This window comes from Rattus norvegicus, chromosome X, assembly GCF_036323735.1.
Source record: "Rattus norvegicus strain BN/NHsdMcwi chromosome X, GRCr8, whole genome shotgun sequence".
NCBI lineage: Eukaryota > Metazoa > Chordata > Mammalia > Rodentia > Muridae > Rattus > Rattus norvegicus.
Genome location: NC_086039.1, coordinates 55,322,287 through 55,344,359, shown reverse-complemented (window position 1 = coordinate 55,344,359; position 22,073 = coordinate 55,322,287). Strand labels below are relative to the sequence as shown.

Here is a 22,073-nt window from a genome sequence, read left to right as displayed (position 1 = left end):
TTCTATGGTCCTTTTTGTTTCTACTTGGTTGATTTCAGCTCTGAGTTTGATTATTTCCTGCCTTCTACTCCTCCTGGGTGTATTTGCTTCTTTTTGTTCTAGAGCTTTTAGGTGTGCTGTCAAGCTGCTGACATATGCTCTTTCCTGTTTCTTTCTGCAGGCACTCAGCGCTATGAGTTTTCCTCTTAGCACAGCTTTCATTGTGTCCCATAAGTTTGGGTATGTTGTATCTTCATTTTCATTAAATTCTAAAAAGTTTTTAATTTCTTTCTTTATTTCTTCCTTGACCAGGTTATCATTGAGTAGAGCATTGTTCAATTTCCACGTATATGTGGGCATTCTTCCCTTATTGTTATTGAAGACCAGTTTTAGGCCGTGGTGGTCCGATAGCATGCATGGTATTATTTCTATCTTTCTGTACCTGTTGAGGCCCGTTTTTTGACCAATTATATGGTCAATTTTGGAGAAAGTACCATGAGGAGCTGAGAAGAAGGTATATCCTTTTGCTTTAGGATAGAATGTTCTATAAATATCCGTTAAGTCCATTTGGCTCATGACTTCTCTTAGTCTGTCGACATCACTGTTTAATTTCTGTTTCCATGATCTGTCCATTGATGAGAGTGGGGTGTTGAAATCTCCCACTATTATTGTGTGAGGTGCAATGTGTGTTTTGAGCTTTAGTAAGGTTTCTTTTACGTATGTAGGTGCCCTTGTATTTGGGGCATAGATATTTAGGATTGAGAGTTCATCTTGATGGATTTTTCCTTTGATGAATATGAAGTGTCCTTCCTTATCTTTTTTGATGACTTTTAGTTGGAAATTGATTTTATTTGATATTAGAATGGCTACTCCAGCTTGCTTCTTCTGACCATTTGCTTGGAAAGTAGTTTTCCAGCCTTTCACTCTGAGGTAGTGTCTGTCTTTGTCTCTGAGGTGTGTTTCCTGTAGGCAGCAGAATGCAGGGTCCTCGTTGCGTATCCAGTTTGTTGATCTAGGTCTTTTTATTGGGGAGTTGAGGCCATTGATATTGAGAGATATTAAGGAATAGTGATTATTGTTTCCCTTTATATTCATATTTGGATGTGAGGTTATGTTTGTGTGCTTTCATTCTCTTTGTTTTGTTGCCAAGACGATTAGTTTCTTGCTTCTTCTAGGGTATAGCTTGCCTCCTTATGTTGGGCTTTACCATTTATTATCCTTTGTAGTGCTGGATTTGTGGAAAGATATTGTGTAAATTTGGTTTTGTCATGGAATATCTTGGTTTCTCCATCAATGTTAATTGGGAGTTTTGCTGGATACAGTAACCTGGGCTGGCATTTGTGTTCTCTTAGGGTCTGTATGACATCAGTCCAGGATCTTCTGGCCTTCATAGTTTCTGGCGAGAAGTCTGGTGTGATTCTGATAGGTCTCCCTTTATATGTTACTTGACCTTTTTCCCTTGCTGCTTTTAATATTCTCTCTTTATTTTGTGCGTTTGGTGTTTTGACAATTATGTGACGGGAGGTGTTTCTTTTCTGGTCCAATCTATTTGGAGTTCTGTAGGCTTTTTGTATGTCTATGGGTATCTCTTTTTTTAGGTTAGGGAAGTTTTCTTCTATGATTTTGTTGAAGATATTTACTGGTCCTTTGAGCTGGGAGTCTTCACTCTCTTCTATACCTATTATCCTTAGGTTTGATCTTCTCATTGAGTCCTGGATTTCCTGTATGTTTTGGACCAGTAGCTTTTTCCGCTTTACATTATCTTTGACAGTTGAGTCAATGATTTCTATGGAATCTTCTGCTCCTGAGATTCTCTCTTCCATCTCTTGTATTCTGTTGATGAAGCTTGTATCTACAGCTCCTTGTCTCTTCTTTTGGTTTTCTATATCCAGGGTTGTTTCCATGTGTTCTTTCTTGATTGCTTCTATTTCCATTTTTAATTCCTTCAACTGTTTGATTGTGTTTTCCTGGAATTCTTTCAGGGATTTTTGTGATTCCTCTCTGTAGGCTTCTACTTGTTTATTAATGTTTTCCTGTGTTTCCCTAAGTGTGTTCATGTCTTTCTTGAAGTCCTCCAGCATCATGATCAAATATGATTTTGAAACTAGATCTTGCTTTTCTGGTGTGTTTGAATATTCCATGTTTGTTTTGGTGGGAGAATTGGGCTCTGATGATGGCATGTAATCTTGGTTTCTGTTGCTTGGGTTCCTGCGCTTGCCTCTCGCCATCAGATTATCTCTAGTGTTACTTTGTTCTGCTATTTCTGACAGTGGCTAGACTGTCCTATAAGCCTGTGTGTCAGGAGTGCTGTAGACCTGTTTTCCTCTCTTTCAGTCAGTTATGGGGACAGAGTATTCTGCTTTCGGGCGTGTAGTTTTTCCTCTCTACAGGTCTTCAGCTGTTCCTGTGGGCCTGTGTCTTGAGTTCACCAGGCAGCTTTCTTGCAGCAGAAAATTTGGTTTTACCTGTGGTCCCGAGGCTCAGGTTCGCTCTTGGGGTGCTGCCCAGGGGCTCTCTGCAGCGGCAGCAACCAGGAAGACCTGTGCCGCCCCTTCCGGGAGCTTCAGTGCACCAGGGTTCCAGATGGTCTTTGGCTTTTTCCTCTGGCGTCCGAGATGTGTGTGCAGGGAGCAGTCTCTTCTGGTTTCCCAGGCTTGTCTGCCTCTCTGAAGGTTTAGCTCTCCCTCCCACGGGATTTGGGTGCAGAGAACTGTTTATCCGGTCTGTTTCCTTCAGGTTCAGGTGGTGTCTCAGGCAGGTGTCCTGCCGCTCCTGGGCCCTCCCCCACGGGAGCCCAGAGGCCTTATACAGTTTCCTCTTGGGCCAGGGATGTGGGCAGGGGTGAGCAGTGTTGGTGGTCTCCTCCGCTCTGCAGCCTCAGGAGTGCCCACCTGACCAGGCGGTTGGGTCTCTCTCTCACCGGGTCTGGGAGCAGAGAGCTGCTGCGGGCCGGGATCCGCGGGTGTAGGACTTCCGGTAAACACAGAACGTGCCCGGTCCTAGAGAAATTCTGCTTCCGTGTGTCCCAAGCTCACCAGGCAGCTTTCTTGCAGCAGAAAATTTGGTCTTACCTGTGGTCCCGAGGCTCAGGTTCGCTCGTGGGGTGCTGCCCAGGGGCTCTCTGCAGCGGCAGCAACCAGGAAGACCTGTGCTGCCCCTTCCGGGAGCTTCAGTGCACCAGGGTTCCAGATGGTCTTTGGCTTTTTCCTCTGGCGTCCGAGATGTGTGTGCAGGGAGCAGTCTCTTCTGGTTTCCCAGGCTTGTCTCTCTATTTCCATTTTTAATTCCTTCAACTGTTTGATTGTGTTTTCCTGGAATTCTTTCAGGGATTTTTGTGTCTCCTCTCTATGGGCTTCTACTTGTTTATTTATGTTTTCCTGGAATTCTTTCAGGGATTTTTGCGATTCTTTCAGGGATTTTTGCGATTCCTCTCTGTAGGCTTCTACTTGTTCTCTAAGGGAGTTCTTCATGTCTTTCTTGAAGTCGTCCAGCATCCTGATCAAATATGATTTTGAAACTAGATCTTGCTTTTCTGGTGTGTTTGGATATTCCGTGTTTGCTTTGGTGGGAGAATTGGGCTCCGATGATGCCATGTAGTCTTGGTTTCTGTTGCTTGTGTTCCTGCGCTTGCCTCTCGCCATCAGATTATCTCTATTGTTACTTTGTTCTGCTATTTCTGACAGTGGCTAGACTGTCCTATAAGCCTGTGTGTCAGGAGTGCTGTAGACCTGTTTTCCTCTCTTTCAGTCAGTTATGGGGACAGAGTGTTCTGCTTTCGGGCGTGTAGTTTTTCCTCTCTACAGGTCTTCAGCTGTTCCTGTGGGCCTGTGTCTTGAGTTCACCAGGCAGCTTTCTTGCAGCAGAAAATTTGGTCTTACCTGTGGTCCCAAGGCTCAGGTTCGCTCGTGGGGTGCTGCCCAGGGGCTCTCTGCAGCGGCAGCAAGCAGGAAGACCTGTGCCGCCCCTTCCGGGAGCTTCAGTGCACCAGGGTTCCAGATGGTCTTTGGCTTTTTCCTCTGGCGTCCGAGATGTGTGTGCAGGGAGCAGTCTCTTCTGGTTTCCCAGGCTTGTCTGCCTCTCTGAAGGTTCGGAATTTCTAATTTTTAAGGCTTTATATTTTATACAAAATTTATATAGCAGATTTGATAAATCCCAGAAACCTTGAATTACTTCTCAATAAACTACTTTGTAATAAAATACATTAATTAAAATAATAAATACATATTTAAATAGATATTTAAATACATATTTAAGTAAACAAATGTTAAGTAATTTATTCAAAATGATAATTCAAGTATTGCTGTAAATAGCCAAGTAGGATTATAAATGAAGTCTATTTCCAAATCCTTTATATTCTGTTACAAAGTCTTCTGTATTTTTAAAATTTAATATACTCAACATAATCTGAATACATGCTGTTATTTGTGCAATTAGAAGTAGATGATATTTGAAAAAGCAGTTTATCTAAACAATTTCACATTATCTAATAACCTTACTTTAAATATTTTTATTTTGTTCTGAATGATATGAAAATGATTTTACCCAAACAATCAATTTCCAGTGCAGGCTTCATCTGTCATTTTCTGAATATATAAAATGACAGAATTTAATTTTTACAAAAAGCAGAACCATAAACAGTTGAATTTATTTTGAGGAACCTTGATACCTATACACACTTGACTGGGTTACTTGTATAAGCCTAATGGATTTCATTGCTATTCTGAAGCTATTTGGGTCCTCATTTTTTGTATTGTTTTAGGTGAGAATACAAAGCAGAGAAATAGTAACAAACAATATTTTAACAGGTTAAATTATACCACAAAAAGCTAATTCAGTTTATAAATGCCTTAGGATTTGTTAAAGCCTGTCCTTCAGGCTATCTTGAGCATAATCAGGTATGTAAGTGCTGGGGCTTTCTTTGAGATGCTCCTGTGAATGCAATAAGCCTAAAGAAAGCCACGGTAATAAACTCAATTATCATCTGGGTAAGATTAATGTATGCATGATATTGCTAAAGAGAAATAGAAAGCAAAGCCTGCTAGGGCAGAGAACATTGAAATGATTTTATGAGAAGTTCATTCTGCAAGTGTAGTGATCCTTCTGGAATTAAAACAGACCTGCTCCTGCTGAGATAGTGACCAAGAGCCTTTTTTATTTTATTTAATTTTATTTATTTTTTGGTTTTGATAATACCATTTTATTTTTTTTCTCTTTTATTGGATTTTTTTTATTTACATTTCAAATGGTATCCCCTTTTGGGGTTTTCCCTCCAGAAACCTGCTATCTCCCCCTGCTTCTATGAGCATACTCTAACACCGCACTACTCACTCCATCCCACCTCCCCGCCCTGATATTCCCCTTCACTGGGGCATCAAGCTTTGACAGGACCAAGGCTTTGTCCTCCCATTGATGCCCGACAAGGCCATCCTCTGCTACACATGCAGCTGGAGCCAGGGGTCTGTAAATGTGTCCTCTTTGGTTGGTGGTTTAGTCCCTGGGAGCTCTGGAGTGTCTGGTTGGTTGATATTGTTGTTCTTCCTACTGAGTTGGAAACCCGTTCAGCTACTTCAGTTTTTTCTCTAACTCCTCCATTGAGGACCCCAGTCTCAGTTCAATGGTTCATTGCAAGCACCCACTTCTGTATTTGTCAGGCTCTGGCAGAGTCTCTCAGGACACAGCTATATAGGGCTCCTGTCAGCGTGCACTTCTTGGCATTCACAATATTGTCTAGGTTTGGTGGTTATATATGGGATGGATCCCCAGATGGGGCAATCTCTGGATGGCCTTCCCTTCAGTCTATGTTCCACACTTCTCACCGTATTTCCTCCTGTGAGTTTTTGTTCCTCCTCCTAAGAAAGACTGAAGCATCCACACTTGATCTTCCTTCTTACTGAGCTTCATGTGGTCTCTGAATCATATCTTGTGCATTCTGAGCTTTTGGACTAATATTCACTTATCAGTGAGTTCATGGATGTGTGTTCTTTTGTGGTTGAGTCACCTCATTCAGTATGATATTTTCTAGTTCAATCCATTTGCCAATGAATTTCATGAAGTCATTGCTTTTAATAGCTGAGTAGTACTCCACTGTGTAGATGTACCACATTTTCTGTATCCATTCCTCTGTTGAAGGGTATCTGGGTTCTTTCCAGCTTCTGGCTATTATAAATAAGGCTGCGATGAACATAGTGGAGCACGTGTCTTTTTTATATGTTGGGGCATCTTTTGAGTATATGCCCAAGAGAGGTATAGCTGGGTTCTCAGGCAGTTCAATGTCCAATTTTCTGAGGAACCTCAAGACTGATTTCCAGAGTAGTTGTGCCACTTTGCAATCCCACTAACAATGGAGTAATGTTCCTCTTTTTCAACACCCTCACCAACAACTGTTGTCACCTGAGTATTTGATCTTAGCCATTCTGACAGGTGTGAGGTGGAATCTCAGGGTTGCTTTGATTTGCATTTCCCTGATGACTAAGGATGTTGAACGTTTCTTTAGGTGTTTCTCGGCTGCTCTATATTTCTCAGTTGAGAATTCTTTGTTTAGCTCTGTACCCCATTTTTAATAGTGTTATTTGATTCTCTGGAGTCTAACTTCTTGAGTTCTTTGTATATTTTGGATATGAGCTCTCTATCAAATGTAGGATTGGTAAAGATCTTTTCCCAATCTGTTGGTTGGCATTTTGTCCTAATGATAGTGTCCTTTGCCTTATAGAAATTTGCAATTTTATGAGGTCCCATTTGTCGATTCTTGATCTTAGAGTATAAGCCATTGGTGTTTTGTTCAGGAAATTTTCCCCTGTGCCCATGTGTTTGAGGCCCTCCCCCACTTTCTCTTCTGTCAGTTTCAGTGTATCTGGTTTTATTTGGAAGTACTTGATCCACTTGGACTTGAGCTTTGTAAAAGGAGATAAGAATAGATCAATTTGCATTCTTCTACATGCTGACTTCCAGTTGAACCAGCAACATTTGTTGAAAACGCTATCTTTCTTCCATTGGATGGTCTTAGCTCCTTTGTCAAAAATCAAGTGACCATAGGTGTGTGGGTTCATTTCTAGGTCTTCAATTCTATTCCATTGATCTACCTGCCAGTCTCTGTACCAATACCATGCAGTTTTTATCACTGTTGCTCTGTAATAAAACTGGAGGTTAGTGATGGTTACCATTCTTAAGTAATTCTCTTAAACACAATGGACCTGACTTGTACAACTTCTAGAAACACTGTTTTATAAGACACCTTTCCAGTAATATTAAGAATGTAACAAGTTTGGTGCTGGAGGGACAACCCAGTGGTCTAGAGTACTGGCTGCTCTTACAGAGGACCCAGCCTGAGTTCCCAGCACTAGCATGGTGCCTTCTTGAGAAAAGGAACATAATTCTTTACTCTTACTGATTCTACCTCTAAACACATCCCTGATACCCAGAAACCCTGATGCCCATCTTCTTCTCAGAAATCCACACAATTGTCTAATCTTAGAGACATTCCTTCGTTTCTTAAATAATTACTGATCTAGAGGTAGAAAGCATTTTGGAAAATATCAACTTCCTATATACCGAGTTCTCCACTCTCATTTACCTCATACAAAGGAGATGATTGTTAGCAGAAATATCTGATCTTGCAAAAGTTTTTGACTTTTAAAGATGCATAATTTCATAGTCAAAGGTGAACCCATTTCTTTTTTTCTTTTTTATCCTTAGCCGTTTTATCAAAATATTGATTCTAAAAAATGAAACTTAAAATACTCTAGAAAGCAACAATAAATAAAGAATATAAAAAAGAATGTGGAAATGAAGATTAGCTGTTAGGTGAGTGGTACATAGCTCTGGGGTAGAACACATGTCTAGCACACATCAGGCACTGTGTTCCATTCCAATCATTGAAGGAAAAAATCATTTTATTAGTCTTCTGAAGATTTATTATTTTATTTTTACTTTGAAATATACAACTTGAAAGAATTTTAACCTAAGTCCAAATGATTCCCATTCCAAAATTGTATCCAATGTAAAAGATCAGGAAGTGGAGAATTTGGTATCAGGAACCCATTCAGCCAGTTTTTTTTTTTTTTTATTATTATTAACTTGAGTATTTCTTATATACATTTCGAGTGTTATTCCCTTTCCCAGTTTCCGGGCAAACATCCCCCTCCCCCCTCCCCTTTCTTATCGGTGTTCCCCTCCCCACCCTCCCCCCATTGTCCCCCTCCCCCCAACAGTCTAGTTCACTGGGGGTTCAGTCTTAGCAGGACCCAGGGCTTCCCCTTCCACTGGTGCTCTTACTAGGATATTCATTGCTACCTATGAGGTCAGAGTCCAGGGTCAGTCCATGTATAGTCTTTAGGTAGTGGCTTAGTCCCTGGAAGCTCTGGTTGCTTGGCATTGTTGTACATATGGGGTCTCGAGCCCCTTCAAGCTCTTCCAGTTCTTTCTCTGATTCCTTCAACGGGGGTCCTATTCTCAGTTCAGTGGTTTGCTACTGGTATTCGCCTCTGTATTTTCAGCCAGTTTTTTTAAAGTCGGTATAGTATTTCCTGATTCTATCAGTTCTGTATCACAAAGATTCTGATACAGAAGGATTATATTGAGTGGGTTTTTAAGAATATATTTCTGCTTTGCTTTCTCCTTTCGTTCCCAACCCAGCTAACTACTCAACCTTGTAAATAAATTACAGATGTTTTGTTACCTGGATTCAAGCCTTGTCACTGCTTTTTTGCCTTCTTTCTCTTAACTCCATATTGCCCAGCTTTTTGGGACATGTTTATTGAACTATTGTCACTTGCGTTTGTGAATACATAATTGTTAAATCTCACTATCCAGAACACAGTTCCGTTGGTTCAGTATTACTTTTGTTATTATATGTTGACTATTTATGTGAGGTTAAATACCAAACCTGGGTTTTATAATTCTTCCCCCTTCTACTTGTTCTTCAGCATTCTTTCTAATCCCCAAGGAAAACATCAAAATATCAGCCTTCTTTGTTTTTCCATGCCTTTGCCTGGGGTTTCTCTTCCAGGTTTATTTTAAAATGATAGCCCCTCATTGTGTTTATTTTTTTCCAGAGCAGAGTGTTTATTCCCCTTCTCCCTCTGCCTCTGGGTATATAGGTCATGGTTACTCATAATATTAATGATGCACGTTTTAGGAACATTAAAATAACCAACCCAATTCATATTTTGAAGATGAAGACAGAGATCTAATTCAATGCTTTGTATTATTATCAGCATTGGACAAATGAGTTAAAACAATCTTTTAAAATCTCTACCCCATCTTTAAAAATTGAGCACTTGTTCCCTGTAGAATATACACAACAAATTAGCATCTGTGCAATCTTGGATCACACATACACTTAGTTTTCTTTCTCATTCGACTACAAGTTCTTTCCTTATTTGTAGATTCAGGAATACTGTCTTCAGGTACACAGTGAATGAAATACTATGTCTCTATAAATCATTCTTTAAAAAATTTATAGAACTGGCCTTTTGTTATCATCTTTTTTAGTTAGTGGTGATTAGTGAAATTGTATACACAGTTTTTGAACTCCCAAAGAGAAAACAAGATGTTATTTTGGGCATACGTCCTATTTAAAGTCATTCAAAGTCACCAACTGCTAAGTGGTATGTCAGTCCTTCTTAACGGACATCCAGTGCTCTCTGGTACTAGTCTGCTACCTCTTCCCTCTTGTTGCATTAACTTTCTGAGGAGATAAGAGTAAATATCTATTTAGCCAACATAGGGCACTGCAGACAGGTAAATGTAACAATTCCATCCAAATCCAACGTATCCAGTCAATGAATTTTCAGAGGCCTTACTTAAAGATCATGGCTGAGGGGTTTCTCACAGGAATATAGGTGACCCCAAAACAACTGTATCACCATAAAATTCCCCTCCTTCTTGGATAATGTCCTTATGAAAGCTGTATCATAGAGTTTTACTTCCTGTTAACCTCTCCAATCTTAGACACATATACACACATACATACGCACACACATGACCACCACCACCACCAACAGCAATATCAATAATAACAGAAATGCGAACAAATAAAAACCAAGCAAGCAAACAAACAAACAAAAAGAAACCCCTAGCATCTCATATGATCACTTACTTCCAGTGGGAAGTAAGGGCAGAAGGGAATAATGGCTGCATTCCCAGGTGAGTGTCCTGTGATTCTCCCCTACCTTCTAACGAGGGTGACAAAAGCTCCATTGCCATTCTGTAGACCTAGATATCTCTGCACTGTTTTGCTTGTTCTGTTGCCATGACTAACAGTACAAGGTAATCACTACTCCAAAATTTTCGATGTGATGATTATGTTGTACCCCAAGTAAAAAGCCACACTACATCTTTTAAGACTTCCAACAACTATGCTAGCTATTACCTTCTTAAGGCTGCAGAGAAAGGACTTTAAGATCTGTTGAATGACTCTAGAGCCAGTTTGCTGTATAGTTAGGATACATTTACTACTAAAGAGCTTCAAGAAGTTGTTTTTCTCTCATGTTTTATCCATTCTGAGGAATCAAACCTATGGCATTGTACATACTGGACAAGTGCCCTACCACTTAGCCTCCAAGGGGCTCCTTCATAAAGAAGAAATTAAAATCTCAAGTGACTCAGAAGTTATTGAAGTTCAGCTCATCTGCTGTTGTTCTCATCATAAAACATCACAAATATTGTATTTTTACCTTTTAATTTACCTTTGTGTGTATGTGAATGTAAATTCACATATACACAGTCCATACACAATTTGGAGGTCAAGACAGTCTCTTGTGCTGACCCTCTCTTTCTACTCTCTTTGAGGTGGGGTAACTTTGTTGTTTTTCTCCTTGGTATATGAAGACTAACTGGCCTGGGAATTTCTAGGGTTCTTTTGTCTCAGCTTCCCATCACCCCAGAAACTTCAGACTTTAGATATTGCTGCTACTGTGTTTGGATTGTATGTAGCTTCTGAGGATTTGAAATTATGTCCTGAAACTTGCAGAGAAAGTACTTTCAAGTTCTAAGTCATGCAACCAGAGCCATGTTTTAATTATTGCCACATATTATATGCATGTTATCTTAGCACTCAGTAGGCTAAGGTAAGAGAATGGTAAATTTGTGGACAGCCCAGTGTGTAGATAAGGGTCCTGTCTCAAAAACTATGTAATTTAGTGTTCCATTTAAATCTTTAAGAACATATAGGTAAACAGTCTGGAAATATATGAAATGGCAAATGTGTAATCTAGACCAATTTATAAAAATGTTGAATTGCTTAATTCAAGCTGCTTTATTGGAGAATATATTTTACACAGACTACCATAACAGAATTGAAATTAAAGGCAAGTTAAGTCTAGGTAGAGAATTTAACTAGCATGTGCACACTTCTTGGTTTACACTTAAAGATCACCAACAAATGAAAAACATTAAACAGCGATTCAGTAAAGCACAAAGATCAAAATAGTAAGATTATAAGTTTATAACCTTAATGTCTGAATTCCTTAATTATTTATAAAGTTCTACAATATTTTTAACATCAAAAAATATATCTTAGAGATGTGAGGTTGTATAGGAATGCAAAACATTTTCTGAGACCAAGGAGAGAAATGTGGCCCAAATTATATCAGTGACAACTTGTAGTTATCAGTTTTCTGAGTTATCTTATTCCTAACCGTACATCTTTGACTCTCCCAGTTTTATTTTAGTAACCCATTTTGTGAAAAATGGGCTCTGTCACTTTCATTTATGTTACTTATAAATATTTGGGAGTAATAAAAAAGACAGCTGCCAACAACATCTGACAACTACTCAATAGATATTAAAGATCCTGCTCTTAATCTCAAATCATTTCCCTTGTCAGTATAACTCTTTCCTAGACAAATTCAATATACCATGTTCATCTAAAAAAGAGAGGTCAGCTTATACTTTTAAAGATATGTTTTTCTAAAATCACAATCCATGAGTTGCTCAGCTTCTTAATCTTCTTACACAATATTAAGCCAATATTCTCGGATGTGTTAAAGAGAAGGATGTACTTGTCAGCACCTTAAACAGGTTTATTTCAGCTTTTCTTTCTCTCCTGAAGGTTATTTAATGATATTTAGTGTTGACTCTCTGTTTTCATTTGGACTGGTTTTGTTTCTTGAGACAGTACTCACTGCCACTGTTATGTTTAAGTTTGTCTTGAACTCTTCACCTTGAATGATCTTCTTCAACCACCCAAATAGCTTAGACTATACACACACATCACCACATCCAATATGTTTTATTTTGTTTTGCTTTGGAACTATTGCCTGAATAATTTATTAGCATCATTTCCACCTCTCCCTCTCCACCTTCTAAATGACTCATGTTTCCCACTCTCTCTCAAGTCTTGTCTTTATTATCTACACACACACACACACACACACACACACACACACACACTCACAAATACACACACAACTGAGTTTATTTACTGCTGTTCATATACACACGTGTTTAAGATTGACCTCTTTGGATTGTATAACCTATCAGTGGTCTCATCCCTAGAAAAAACTTATTATCCCTCTCTTAGCAGCCATTGATTCCATATAGTCTTAATGTAATCATGGGAAATTCTCCTATCAGCACTGTCATGGTTTTTGGTTTGGTTTTTCTTTTTTCTAGTCACTATGTAAGTCTTGTTTAGGTAATCTTATTGTTGAGAATTCATGGGAAAAATGTCTCTGTTAATGACTACTGGAAACAATATTGTATCAGGTATCCTGGTCTTCTGGCTCTTAAAATCTTTTAGTCCCCTCTTTTGTATTGTTCCCTGAGCCTTGAGTATACAGATTATGTTGTAGATTTACTAATTGGGGCTAGGCAGAGAAAACCTTCTTAATAATATTTTAAGTTAATATTTTTATTTTATTAAGATTTATTTATTTTATGCATATAAGTACACTGTCACAGTCTTCAGATGTACCAGAAGAAGGCATCGGATCCCATTACAGGTGGTTGTGAGCCACCATGTGGTTGCTGGGAATTGAACTCAGAACCTCTGAAAGAGCAGTCAGTGCTCTTAACAGCCGAGCCATCTCTCCAGCCCAATATTTTTACTTCTTAACTTAATTAACTTAATATAAATGCTCTTTTTACTGTAAAAATTATTTTTATGAATCAGTAAATACAATAGTTATTTCAGTTACTATAAAAGGAGAAACCTGTTGAATACATTTTTTTAACTGATTAAATGTTGAGTTTCTTATTTTGTTTGCATTTCATTGGTGACACATGATAGCGAGAATCCCATGCAAACCATGCAAAGAGTAATTTAATGACTATACTTGAGATAATGAAAAATATTAGAGTTCCTACTGGCTGTTTTCCATCTTTGTAGTGGGCAATATTTAGTTGATGACTGAAACCTCAGAATAAGAAACAGGCTTTCTTAAGCCCTATCACTATGTTTATCATCTTTATACTTTTAATTATTTTATAAATCAAAGTTGAAATTAAATAATCACAGCCTCCTTTAAAAATGTCCGAAGGCAGTGTTGTTTAATGCAGTATATGTATTAATCACACACCATTTTCTAAACATGTAGCTTTTTCTAAACATGTCTAAAGACTTCTTATTATCTGGGTCTAAAATATTATGAAAATTGGCATCTCATTACATTTGTTTGTTGCCTGTTTGTTGGTAATGCCAGAAGTTCAACCTGCTGGTGATGCTACCAGTTTATGAGTTCTGGCAGTAAGCTCCATGCCCTTACTCCTTCATGACTCTTGCCATTGAATATTTTTCCTACTATTTTCATCACAACAAAATAATTGAAGGTAACTTTGTACTTCCAAGCTACTTGCAGAATTGTTGGTGCTATTGAACACAAGATAAAAATTAATACAGCCTTCCTTTTGTGGTTTTAGGATCAGAATGTTTGAAAATATTTTTTAATAAAAGTAAATATTGTTAATAGTTTATTGCTTCTAGTCTAGAACTTACTTTGCTAACTTTTTTGGCAGATAACAAAGATTATGATGCCTATCTGTCATATACCAAAGTGGATCCTGACCAGTGGAATCAAGAGACTGGGGAAGAAGAACGTTTTGCCCTTGAAATCCTCCCTGATATGCTTGAAAAGCATTATGGATATAAGTTGTTTATACCAGATAGAGATTTGATCCCAACTGGAAGTAAGTTAATGGTTTCTCTTGTATATTTCATTTGTGTGTGCATGTGTATGTTGTAAATTGGTATGTATTTGTAGTCACATACATAGTATTTTAGTGTCTCAAGAAATAATTTTTGTGGTTGGGGAGGGGGAACACCCTCATAGAAGACAGAAAACTGGGAAAGAGAATAACATTTGAAATATAAATAAAAAATATCCAATAAAAAATAAAAAGAAACATTTTTGATGAAATTTATATTTTATATGTCATATGCTTTATTTTTCTATAAAGCATTGTATTTTATGGTCCTTAATACCTATTTAAATCAAATGAGATATTTCCATCTGGAAAAAGTATCTCTGATATTTCTACAATGGAGGCCAAAACTGTCCAAAGTGCCAATTCATTGCTTCATCTTCACAATGTGTTAACTGACAAACAATTCTTACTACTATGTGATCCAAACTAATAGAGACTTTTGGAGCTCTTATCAGTTGACTTACCTCCATCTATCTTTTTTCTTTATAGCATACATTGAAGATGTGGCTAGATGCGTAGATCAAAGTAAGCGGCTGATTATTGTCATGACCCCAAATTATGTAGTCCGAAGGGGCTGGAGCATCTTTGAGCTGGAAACGAGACTTCGAAACATGCTTGTGACTGGAGAAATCAAAGTGATACTGATCGAATGCAGCGAACTCCGAGGAATTATGAACTACCAGGAGGTGGAGGCCCTCAAGCATACCATCAAGCTTCTGACCGTTATTAAATGGCATGGACCAAAATGCAACAAGTTGAACTCGAAGTTCTGGAAGCGTTTACAGTACGAAATGCCTTTTAAGAGGATAGAACCCATTACACATGAGCAGGCGTTAGATGTTAGTGAGCAGGGGCCTTTTGGGGAGCTGCAGACTGTCTCGGCCATTTCAATGGCTGCGGCCACCTCCACAGCTCTAGCCACTGCCCATCCAGATCTCCGTTCTACCTTTCACAACACCTACCATTCACAAATGCGTCAGAAACACTACTATCGAAGCTATGAGTACGACGTACCTCCTACGGGCACCCTGCCACTTACCTCCATAGGAAATCAGCATACCTACTGTAACATCCCTATGACACTCATCAATGGGCAGCGGCCACAGACAAAGTCAAGCAGGGAGCCGAATCCAGATGAAGCCCACACAAACAGTGCCATCCTGCCGTTGTTGCCAAGGGAAACCAGTATATCCAGTGTGATTTGGTAACAGAAAAGCAAAGGACATCCCGTTCCTGGGAGTTTGAAAGGAATCTGCAGTCCAGTGCCTGGAACTCAATCCTCGACTGCTGCTGTTAAAAACATGCATTACAATCTCTAGAACACGAGGAAAAACAGGGTCTTGTACATATATTTTTTGGAATTTCTTTGTAGCATCAGTGTTTTCCTGTTTTACCATGTCTCTTACCATTACATCTTTTTGACTTTGTTTTGTATGTCATTGGATTTGTAAATTTACATTTTTTTTAAAGAAGAGACTGATGTATAGATAGAAACTCCCTCCCTTTTTTCCTTCACTAATTTAGTTTTAGAATGAGTTTTTAATTTTCTTTTAAAATTTTATTTTGCTTTTAACATTTCCTTGGGGTGCTTGGACAAATCTATCTGATGGGACAAGGAGCACCGGATCCTCTCTCAGGTTCTTCCTAGGACCAGCTTGGCCATATGGGCCTTCAGAAAGCAGTGCGACTGAACGCCAGCCTTGCATTGCCGTTTGGGAACAAAAGAGAGAGAGAAAGAGAGAAGAAGATCTGTTCATAGGAGGGCCCTGCCAGTCAGAGCCCTGAAATCTCTTCCTTGTCCCCACCTCATTCCCCACCTCTACCCTTCTAATGGCAGCATGATGTGTAAACTCTGCAGGGGGTAGGGGTAGGTCTAACTGTCTTAACATTTAATTCACTGCTCTTCAGAATACACTCTAGACCCAAAGTTGTGCTAGTCATTCAACAGTGACCACTACAGAGTGCTCACGGCAGAGTGAAGATCAAGGGCATGAAAATGGGGAGAGTGTTGTTTCCGTTTTTTAAAAATGAGTTGATGTACCCTTATATATATATAAATATAAATATAAATATATATATAAAACAGCAAAACAAAACAAAACAAAGAAAAAAACACACAAAAATACAAAACTGAAAAAAAAAGCCCTATATTTGATCACTTCCTGGAAAGGCATGAATGTGTTTGTGGCTGTTTTTGTTTGATAATCTACTTCCTCTTTTCCCTCTATAATTAATTTTTCTGCAAATGAGATTATGTGCAAATACCAGGCAAGTTAACTCAGATAGGTGAATCAAGGCAAGTAAAAGTGAAATTTACATTGAAAGCTTCCAAACCAAAGGGAAGAACAGGATGTGTCATCAAATATGTTTTGTTACCTTGTATTATACAAAATGTTATCTTCTAAAGAGTCAGAAAAAAAATCTGTGAAACTTATTGTGGGGTCCCCTTGTACTTAAATGTTAACTGACTTGTATTTACTTTTCAATGCTACATTCAGAACTTAAGTGGTTTCAGTTTATGAACATAAGCAGCATTTATTAATATCAAAGTTGTTTAAATAATATCTCAGGAGGTCAAATGTATGAATAACAACACAAACTACTACTTTCAAAATAAACATTATTTACACAAAATAGTTTTAAATTAGATCAGAAAATACTTAAAATACTTAATTTTTGTATAGAAATTAATTTAATTTTAACTATATGATTCTATCTTTCAGAAACAGAAAGTTGATGCTCCCAGGAAATTTGTCACTTACTATCTAGCTTTATGTTGGAAATCAATCACATAAGCAGCTAATTCCTTGTCATGTTAACTATGATGCTCAATCAATCACGAAAGATCCTGCAAAAGGCAGAATTGTTAAAAGGACAATGTTACCTATGTAGCTTTTAGTTTTCTTTAAAAAAAAAATCGACGTGACAAAACCATTGATAATAGTCCTTAAGCTTTATAGATCTTACTTTAGTGATTCATCATGGGAAATTCCTGCTCAGTCATCATTTGTGGGTTCATGTAGTGACTACTCTGTCTTTGCTTAATTCCTGCCACACCATACAGTGAGAAAATAATTCTAGAGTTTGGGGCACAAGGCTAAGGTGTGAGTGGGCCACATAGACATAAAAGTATAAATCACAATAGAGTTCACTGGGGAAAACAAACTAGAACTATGAATGTAGGTGAAACAAGTACAAACATTTTGTAACAATGCAAAGGTCTCAGTGTCTGTGTGACAAGGCAAAGGAGCCTTGGGATGTGCATTGATTTTTATTTGCTTAAAAAATGTTGACTTCCCCGACAACTTGCCTGGGTCTTCTCTACAGTACGTCTTTATTCTTGTGCTCCCCTTGGTTCTGTGTCACATTTTCAAAAACCAGAACTGAAGCTTCAAGGACAAATAAAACTTTAAGGTCAGCTTTGCACACTGGGTTATTTTCAGAAACGGAGAAGGCCATTGTTTACTTTGTACTATGGACACTTGTCATTGGACTGGATTCCAAACTCCCCCAGTACTCAGAAGAGTGTAAATGTGGCAATGGCCTGATTTATTTCTTTGTTTATTTTTTTTTTTTTATTTTTTAAGTGCACGATGGGTGTGTGGAATAAATGTAGAGGAAGTAATCAGACCACAGTCATATTTTAGGCATCCATAGGTATTAATTTAGCTGCATTGGGAGTACATTTTTTGTTCTATTTTTAGTGTAGATTTAAGCACTTTGAATAGCATGATTCAGGGATTGATGGGTAATATTTGATACTCTCACAACGTAAGAAACTTTTTTTCCTCCAATGCTTTGTTATATTTACAAATGAAATAAATGCAAAGGAAGCTATTTATAGCTTTAGAAACATTCCTCCCAAGTTTCTATTCCTCTATCAGCTCCACATGAGAACCAGATAAGGGAACTCATGGTTTCACGTGTTCTATGTGTAACAGAAGTTCTGTGAGAACTCAATAAAATGAAGAAAAAAAATATGTATTTCCCTAGTGCTTAGGTTTCATCCTTCTCTTTCTGTTTGTTTGGGGTTCTGGGGGATAAGATTATTCTAGCTATAAAAACACATTTGAAAATGTGAATGTGTTAGCCAAGCTGGGGGGAAGAATGGACTTCCAGACTTGGACATGTGTGATATTTGGTATTGCCTGTTTTTCATCAATCACCGCCTGAGCTCTGAATGATACATTATGGATTCAAAGTCCATTTGGTTCATTAGTGTAACCTCAACTTGCTGCTTCTGAGCATCTTAGTCTTTATTCTGATGCTCAAATCTTTGATTATTTAATTTGTATCCCATCCCTTTGGTCTTCGACGGGCAGAGAAGACCTTTGTATGTTGTGTTACCAGCTGATTTAAGTTTAAATGAAGTCTATAAAATTCAAGACGTGATGAGATCTGAACTTATATTTCTATAGTTAAGCATCTGATTGTTCAGTCAATCATATTGTGATTATTATTTTCCTCATACTATATGTATTTGGACTCTATCAACTTAATCTTAAATATGTAGATGCTGGTTTCTTCCATATTTCATTGTTAATATAATACATATTTTATAACAAGAGGAAATATTAACTAAGAGCCAATTCCTAAACTCTAAGTATGCTTTGTTTATCCTAGAATAGTCATTAACTTTTCAGATACTATTTATGTGAATTGAGATTACTATTTCTAGGAAAACATTTATTTGTACATTATAAGCTATTTTCTGATTCTGGAATGGTACCCTAGCTCTCCTTTTAAAGAAGAGTTTAATCTTGTGTTTATTTTCTTCTTTTTATTTGTTGTTTTGTTTATCTTGTTTTTGAGATAGGATTCAGGCTGGGCTGGCTTCAACCTCTTGATTCTCCTGCCTCAGCTTCTTGACTGCTGGGATTTTAGGCATATACACCAAAACCAGCAATTTCTTCTTTATTAGCTTCAGTGTATACATTAGTCCCACAAGAAATCTTATTGAAATTCTAAAGATAACAAAAATATCACACAAGTGAAATAACTGAATGGAACTAAGAGAATACACATAAACAGAAGAGGAAAATGTCGTTTTGTCTCTGATCTCAATTTGTTTGACCATTCATCCCATGACTGCTATAGCTGATGAAAAATAGAGGCAAAATATTAAATAGCTTAGATATCACACTATAGATTCCTATTCCCTATTCTGGAAATTTTTTCCAAACATACATATGGTTATTAAAAATAAATCACAATGTACCTCTTAATAACAGAAGAAAGTTTTGTCAATGGAAGCAGAGGTTATTTCTTGCCTTATTGTGGATCTTTCCCACCTGGTTATTCTGAACTAAGAAAGTAGCCAACAGTTTCAATTATCCTTATTAATAGGCCTTAACCTTGAGTTTCAGGGATATTGTGGCTCTACAAAATAAATGAAAGGAAATAACAAAACAAATAAATCTGTTTTCTTGGGTGTGAGTCTCCAGACATCCAGCATCCAAGGAGAAAGCCATAGATACTTAGATTCAGAGGACAGTCTCATATGCTAATATTAATATACATTCACACATCTCGAAGGCATTATTGTGTCTTTGGTTTTATTTTTTTAATTTTCATTCATGAAAATTTAAGGGTGACTTTTGCTTTTTTTTTAAACAAAGATAACTGCTCATCCAAAATGACCTGACTTTACTAGAGAATTGGTGTGAAGAAAAATTTAACAATAAGAAGTAATTTACAACCAAATAAATGAGGAATCTCTCCATTATTATTAGTTTAATTTAAACTCCTTTAAAACAGAATATGCAAAGTCATAATTTTGCAAGTATGACATCCTTCATTAATTCTTTTTGTTTTTAATCACAATGTGTGCCAAAAAATTCAAATAGTAGAGAAAGAGAAGAAATAACAATTCGATGTATTTTTCTAAAAGAAACCAGCTTTACTATGAAAACTTTTAGATTTTGTTAAGGACTTTACTTTCACTGATTTCAATATTGCTACTTTCATGAATTTCAATGTGACCTTGGAACAATATACAGAATTTTGAAACGTGAGGTGGTAGTAATTGAAAGTTGCAGTTATTTCTTTTGGTTCATTGCAGAGTGAAAACCTATGTTCTATGATAAGAGAATGAAAGACTGTCAGAAGGAGTTATAACAATCTGACTTAAATAAGCAAAAGGAGGAGGAGAAAAAGCAGGAGAGTTAATTCTAATCTTAATTTGATGTGCCCTATCATAGTCAGATTTTGGTTTCATCCATAAAATATATCTTAAGAGAAAAAAAGGAGATCAAGTTTAATTTTCCATTCAGTATTATATCTTTTTTACAGTCTCAGAACATAAAATGTTTCTCAATTACAGATAAGATAGGCATATATATATATTTATAAGATATATATGGTTTTATAAATATATATGTGTAAATTCCTTCTGTTCATTAGCAAATTTTTCTCTAATAGCCTCTGCGTTCACTGACAAACTCATTGCTTCTGAAACCTTCATTAAAGTAAGTAAAGTTACTTTTATTTTTCTATTTACTGCTTTCATTTATGTATCCCCCAGTGTTCATAAAATTGAAATTTTTCTCTTTTTAACACAAGGAAACACTCTAAAAAATTACTATGCTGTGTTCCCTCTACTACCAAAAAACAAACTAAAAAAAAACCTGCCCATGAACTTCAGAGTACTAAGTGTAATATCGATGTTGTAAATTTCAATCTTCATAATCTAAATGTTACCTTTCAAAAGGCATGCTGTGTCATTAAAAAAAGAGTTAATGTGAAATGACCTTATTACATAGTGCATGAATATGTGGCAAAGTAATATGGATCTATCTTTACTAGTCAACGAGAGGTTAAATTTTGGGAGATCAGATGTGTTTTAGGTTAATATCAATTGGAAGGATGGAATCTTAATGTTAGCATAATGGGCAGTTTTCTATACTGCTTGCAGTATATGCTCCTGTTAACAACAATCCTTAGTCTATTCTTTCCACCAAAGTAGTGGAGATGTGTTCATATAATCTGCTATTTAATTACAACTTTTACATCTTCAGAATTTGAGGGAACCCAAATAGGAAAGTGGATGTAATCATTTTCCTCTGCTGGCGTTCAAGTTGTATTTTAAACTCAGACACTCTCAGATCTGTTCACAGTCAGTACAAGTGCATTTTACATAGTACTTCTCTTGAGTTTTGCTCACCCTCTTTTGACTTTGTATAATCTAGGATGTAGGTGACTCATGAGTAGGTGATGGGGGCGCTCCTCTTTTTCTTAGAATACTTACAATTATATATTTGGTTTTGCTTTGACTAGCAATAGGAAAATAGACAAATACAAGTGTACAAATGAGAAATTTTAACCTCGACTTATAATTTGTGTTTTATAGTCGTTTCATAAGTCTGTTGCTCTCTATGAGTATGCTCTCTATATATCCTGTAAAAATAAATTTATATGTTACATAGAAATTCAAGAAATTAAATTATTTATTAAGCTACAAATGTTTCTTCTGATTTCTATCTGATCATAGATGACAATAAATTAAATAATGTGTTGTTGGAACATATGTAAGTATGCTTGTTAATTTAATAACTCTTGTTATACTTTTCCTTCTCTTTCTTTTTATGTTGTTTAAGCTAGTAATTCTTAGGCCTAATTCCTGTGGTTGTGAGGAGAAATTTAAAAAACGCCCCAGACGGTTGGGGAAAAAAAGAAAAAAAAAACAAGTCGATTTGCATTCCTGCTTTATCCTTTACTGTTGGATTTGAAGAGATTTGAATCACTAATTCAAGCACTTTATCATTACCACATGAATGGTCTTTTCAAGGTAAAAATCCACATTTCCTTTGAGAAACAGAAATGAAAAGAATAAGAAAATGTCAGTCCTTTGCTGGCTTCCTTTCTTCTGGGTGTTTTCTTTTGAAGGTGCTACCGACATGATGATCTTAACATATTGTCCCCTCTGAAAATATTTTACAGTGAACAAGGTCACT

The 22,073-nt window shown here is 37.0% G+C and overlaps 1 protein-coding gene across 2 annotated transcripts in view; it reads left to right on the top strand.

The window, feature by feature from the left end:
* Positions 1-21,581, top strand: part of Il1rapl1 (interleukin 1 receptor accessory protein-like 1) — a 1,504,708-nt gene extending 1,483,127 nt beyond the window's left edge. Inside the window, exons 10-11 of one of the 2 annotated variants that reach the window (XM_017602087.3) lie at positions 13,933-14,103; positions 14,611-21,581. In XM_017602087.3, coding sequence (XP_017457576.1) covers positions 13,933-14,103; positions 14,611-15,329 — 890 coding nt within the window. In that variant the 3' untranslated portion in view covers positions 15,330-21,581. 2 annotated transcript variants of the gene reach the window in all.
* Positions 21,582-22,073: the final 492 nt, after the last annotated feature.